Source organism: Apaloderma vittatum, unplaced genomic scaffold, assembly GCF_000703405.1.
Source record: "Apaloderma vittatum isolate BGI_N311 unplaced genomic scaffold, ASM70340v1 scaffold22941, whole genome shotgun sequence".
Classification (NCBI taxonomy): Eukaryota; Metazoa; Chordata; class Aves; order Trogoniformes; family Trogonidae; genus Apaloderma; species Apaloderma vittatum.
Genome location: NW_009701097.1, coordinates 272 through 5,846, shown reverse-complemented (window position 1 = coordinate 5,846; position 5,575 = coordinate 272). Strand labels below are relative to the sequence as shown.

At 53.7% G+C, this 5,575-nt stretch overlaps 1 protein-coding gene across 1 annotated transcript in view; it reads left to right on the top strand.

Annotated features, from left to right (window-relative positions):
• The window catches only part of LOC104281133 (protein AF-17-like), a gene marked incomplete at both ends in the record, with an annotated part of 29,068 nt that extends 25,611 nt beyond the window's left edge, over positions 1-3,457 (top strand). The window contains 4 exon segments of the mRNA XM_009879032.1: positions 1-281; positions 1,670-1,851; positions 2,534-2,651; positions 3,410-3,457. The exon segment at positions 1-281 is cut by the window's left edge and continues 35 nt beyond it. Coding sequence (XP_009877334.1) covers positions 1-281; positions 1,670-1,851; positions 2,534-2,651; positions 3,410-3,457 — 629 coding nt within the window.
• Positions 3,458-5,575: the final 2,118 nt, after the last annotated feature.

The following is a 5,575-nucleotide window of genomic DNA, read 5'->3' as shown; positions in this document are numbered from 1 at the left end:
CAGCCACAAGCGCATGCCGTCCCTCAGCATGGAGGAGGGAGAGGTGCTGAAGGAAAAGAAGCACAAGGGTAGCAAGAAGAACAAGCACGGGCCTGGCAGGCCAAAAGGGGGCAAAAGCAAAGAGATTTTGGGTGCCCAGCTGGCTGGGTCCACCTCTACTTCCTCGTCACCCTTCTCCGGGGGCTCTCTCGTGAGCTCCAGCATCGGCAACTCTTCCCGGTCCTTCAGCCACACGGGGAGCCTGCCCAGCCTCAGCATGGAGTCCCCCCTGCTGGGTTCAGGTATGTTCCCCCTTAGGGCTCCAGGTGTGCAGGGTTCCTCCCAGCCCTCCTGTCTTTTTTCATCGCGTTTGGCTGGTGCCTGGACCTGCCTGCACAGGGTCCAGTCCCTTTAATTCAGTCCCAGGAGCTATTTAAAAATCCACATCTGCGCCTCTTCTTTCTATCTTGGCCTCCATCCTAGAGCCTCCTCCGGGTCAGCTTCTCTCTCGTTGGAGCCGGGCTGCAGATCTGAGCTGGGGGGCATTTCAAACCCTTTTTTTGCTCAAGTGCTGGAGCTCCTCAGTTAGCCAGAGCTGTAGGGAGGGATATTCATGGGCCAAAACAGGAACAGCCGCAGTCTGACCCCAAATGAGGGACTCTCGTAAGTGGTTCAAGTTTAACCCCTATTTTAAAAGCAAAACATCTCGTCCTGGGCTTACCACATCTGCGTAGGGTTGGGAGACTGGCACGCCATGAACTGGCCATAAGAGGCTTCCAGCTATTCCCAGGAGAGTCCCCTTCCCTGGCCTGGCAGGGATGAGGGCGACCAGGACAAGGGGCAGGAATGGGTTAAGGCAGCAGGCAGAGGAGGAGCTGAGGTTTGACACTGTTCTGGCAGCAGAACTTGTCATCGGTCTATTGTGGGTTGTTTGCAGATGCTCCAATTTAGGTCAGATTGCAAGGAGGGGAAGGTATAATTTCGTTGTGCTCGCCTGGGAGCCCTGGCCCATTTGTCTGCACTGCCTGAGAGAGGAGAGGACCTGTGAGAATTGATACAACTTCCATAATCATAACCTCAGGCCAATTTTGGGGGTTTTTTTTGCCTCCCTCCTGGAACAACAAAGGGATATTTCAAAGAGGAGGAGGCTGCCAGGCCCCTGCTCATTTTCCCATTCTTCTCTTGCGGAGAGACCTTGGCAGGGCTCTGAAGGACCCAGCTTTGGGCACTGCCTCTGCTGCGTGTCTGAGCCAAGGGGAAGTCAGCCGGGTCCCCTCCCTCCGCAGCAGCTCCCTCCTCACCCTTTCTTCCTCATTTATTTCCCTGTGTCCCACTGTGCTCCCCGGGCATCACGGGAGGGGACAGGTTAGCTGAGCACGAGCTCTCCGAGCCCGCTACCCGCTTCTGCCACTGACTCCTGACTTTGGTGAGTCACTTCTTCACGCTGTCCCGTCAAATGGCATCGGGATGCAAAAAGCCAGCAAAAGAGGGGCAGGGGCAAAGCTGGAAAAGCTTTGTGGTCGTTTTTTCATAGAAGGATTGCAGGCTGCGAGCGCGCTCCCCGCATGCCAAGCCGTGGAAGCGCATGGTCTTGCGTGTTGGTGCCACCCTCCCTCTCTGAGACCAAGCCCTGCAGAAAAACCAGCTCCTTCCAGGCTGTGGCTCTCTAAATCGTCTCCTCCCCTTGCAGGGATCTACACCAGTAACAAGGACCCTATTTCCCACGGGGGCGGAGTGCTCCGAGCTGTGTGCAGTACACCCCTCTCCTCCAGCCTGCTGGCACACCAGGGCACGGCGTCCCTCCCGCAGCTCAACCGGTCTCCCTTTGCCAGCACCATCCCAGCCTCCTCCTCCTCGGTCTCCACCACGCAGGTAAGACCAGCAAGACCAGGAGAGAGAGGCTGTTTCGGAGAGCGTTGGATGGAGCAGGGCCAGTCTGTGGGCACAGGGGAGTTGCTTTTTCCCACTTGGGAACGGCTGCTTTTCCTCCAGTTCGGAGGGGATCTGCAAACCATGACTTCCTTTCGAGTCGGTGAAAAGACCAGGGCGGTTTTGTGTCGCAGGCTGTTTCGGGGTGGGAGGAATTGCAAGCTTGACGGTGGCTGTGAAGGGGAGCACAGACAGCCCTCGGGTAGCCCTCGGCGTGCTCACTCGATCCCACCACCGGTGCTGGCCCTACCTCTGCTCTGCAGCACAGAAAACTTGGTGGGAGGGCTCGCGGGTCCCGGCTGGGTGGGCTGTGCCTGTGCCAGGAGACAGAGCCTTGTCCTTTGTCGGGGAGCTCGCTGCGAGAGGTGTTTTACGGGGAGGAGGGAGTGAGTTTTACAGCCTCGGTGTTAACACGGCTCACTCAGACCTCTTGGCTCTGAGACGGGGCTGGGGAGATTTCAGCTCTCTAGTGAGACTTCCAAGGAGATATTTTTAACACTCGTCTCTCACGAGCAAGCTGGGTTCAAGGGTGAGGAAGAGGTGGAATAATGAAATTATTTTCCTCTTGCCTCTCTGAGAAGTCACGTCTCTGTCTCGCCCCCATCCTCCTTGTTTTGCCGCGTAGGTGTTCTCCCTGGCAGGTTCAACATTTAGCCTCCCTTCCTCGCATATTTTTGGAAGCCCCCTTGCATCCGGGCTCTCAATCAACCCGCTCCTAAACCAGTCGGAAAGCAGCCGGGCAGGTACGTGAATCGGAAGGTATGTGAGTCTGGACTTCCAAAGGGGGTCTCCCTGGAAGAGTCGACACAACTGCATCCGTAGTTCTCCAGCTGCCCTCCCCGCTTGCTCCCATCCCACGAGCCAGGGGCTAGGAGAGAGGGACGGTGGCTCTTTCCCCAAGGCAGGGGGTGCTCGTGTTTGCCTAGCTTGCCACCCTGTGAAAGCACAACTGCTGGTGTGCCCGTGGGCTAGCGTGTGTCCCTGGAAACGTGCAAGAACGTTAAGTCCTTCCCTGCAGAAATTCGCTGGTTCTTTACACGCTAAAGCCAAGTGGGAACACTGTGAGCTCATGCTTGCTCAAAACGAGTTAAAGGTTTCTGTTGGGGTTTTGTGTTCTGGATTTCTTCTTAAACGAGAGAGATCTCACACTCCTGATTTTCATCTTCCGTTTCTGTTTTGAGTTGCGTTCTGCCCTTCCCCTTTGGCTTTGTCGTGAGCGCAACCAAATCCACCGCGTCCAACTTCCGAACGGGAACGTGCCAACGCTGAATTACTTACAACTGCTCATTTTTTCCCACCAAGGCAAATTCATTTTTCTTGGAAAACTGCCTGGTCAATAAGCAGGAAACTCGAAGCATCGTTAAGATTTTTATTTTTTTTTTAATATTTTTTTTTTCCCCAGAACAGAGCGGGCCTGATTTTTGGTTCGCACCGGTAGTAGTTAAACAAAAGCACCCTCCTGGTTTTCAGTTAGTGACGCAACCCTCTCGTGCTCCCCTAGCCCGGAAAGGTTGGCAGCTCGGCATGCTGGATGCTGAACTCCTGGGAGGTAAAACTCTGCCCAGCGTCATGCTGGGAGCGACAAGCACTTTAAAACACATAGCCCTCATTAGAGGTGGCTTGGAGTTCTCCGGATAATCTGACACCAGCCTGCCCTTATTTGCCCTAACGAGTGTGCATGCCTGCATGTAAAGCATGAATGAACACGTGTGCTTACTTACGACCTTTGCAAGCCCGCGGAAGGTGCCCGTCTGTCTCTCCGTCTGTCCCTGGCAGCGTTTTGTCCGTCTGCCCTTGCATCGGGGTGAGTGGAAGGGGAAAGAAGAAGTGGAAGTGACTCCACGGCTCAGCCCAGCGGGGCCTTTGCATGGGAGCTCTGAGTCAGGAGTGACTCAGTCACCTGGAATTAAGGGGAGAACGGGATGATTCAAAAGAGTTATTCTTCCCTCCCGGCAATCAGCACGAGATGACCCGCTGCCACTTCCCCTGCGCTGTAATTTTGGCAAGGTGCTGACAGGAGAAGGAAACGAGTCAACTGTCAGGAATAGCCCCATGGTTCAGGCTCCGCGCTCCGAGTTCTCTTCCAGCCCTGCGGCTGCTGCTGAGTGAATCGTGTAGGCAAAATCCAGCAGAGAAAGTGCTCAAAAAAAGCGCCTGATCCTTAGTTTCCATTTCCACAAATATTTTTTTTTTGTTTGACTGGGATCTTACAAGCTTCAGGACATGTTTTTTTGTTGCTTGGGGTTTTTTGTGATTTTTTTTTTCCAGTCCCAGGCAGCTTTTAGAACAGCTCCTGGGTTTTGTCGTCTTTAAGGTTTGTCCATCATTATCTCCTGCTGGAACTAGAGGCCTGGAGGGTGTTGAGCCAAAACGTCACCATTTTTTTCCAGGAGGATTAATGAACATGCATTAAACCTCTTCTGTGGGGCCATTTTCACTTAAAAGTCTAGTGACTGCTTTAATCCCAAATTGGTAACGGGGTGGTTGTTAAATTTTAAGTGATCGTGCCTGGTCTTTAATTCAGATTACCTTTCCTGAGAGCGTCTTTGTAGACAGATCCCATGCAGACATAGCTTTCATTGCAGTAATATTTGAGCTTTTCGCGATTTTAATATGATGTAGGAGAATGGTGTTTCCCTGCCTTACAGATGGGGGGAACTGAGAAACTGTTATCAGGGATGCAGGTTGATACCAGGGTGCCTTTGGCAGTATAAAAAGTCTGATTCTTATCTGCCCGCTCCCTTAGCTACCGTCTAGTTCTTCCTCCCACCGCTTGCCCTGGATCCTGCCTCATTATGATGACAGGCCAAATGCATTTTATCTTCTCTAGTTGTCTCCAAGCCTCTTTTTCATACTTGCTGCCTTGGAAAGGGCTGTCTCTGCGTGATAACTCCGTCATCTCCCCGCCCTGCAGACAACAGGGTGGTGTTGGCCAGGAGATAGTTGAATATAGAGCCCGGTGCTGTTTCAGAAAACCAGAATCGCGTGGATGTGCGCAGCCTGGCAGGGCTGCAGGCACACAGCGTGGCAGGAACAAGCAGGCAGTCAGAATTTAGCTGGATGTTTATTCGTTACAAGTTTAAACGGTTGCGGTGCAGCTGCACGCGGTGAGCTGCGGGTTGTTTTCCAAAGGGTTCAGGCGGTTCTTGGGTGCAAACACGCCTGAGGAGCGCTGCTGTGGGTCTGACTGTTCTGGTAACGGGTGGAGAACTTTAGAAGTTCACGTGCCCTGTGGTGTCCCGGAAATCAAGACTCGTCTCCACGTGGTGTCTTATCCTGGGAGCCCAGGGTTGACGGGCAACCACCTCCAGAAAGCAGCGGCTTCTCCCCGGGAGGGTGGGCTGGTTGTAATTGATGGCCAAGAAAACTTTCCCGTGGGGATGAAGGAGTGAGGATCCCACTCATACCTGTCTGTGAGAGCTTCTGAGCAACAGCTGAGTCTGCTTGTGGTAGAAACCCCCGCCAGTAACGAATGCCCCGCTCGGGGCACTACACTGTAAATCACAGTGTTCCCTGCAGGAGACTTCCTGGATTCTTGCACATAAGAACCGTCGCTTATTGTGTGAAGAAGAGGAGGGGCAAGTCAGCCAGCTGGTGCAGGCTGTAGTCAACAACATCTGACACGTCCCAGAGCGAGGGGGGAATGCGTGTTTACGGGCTGGCAGGC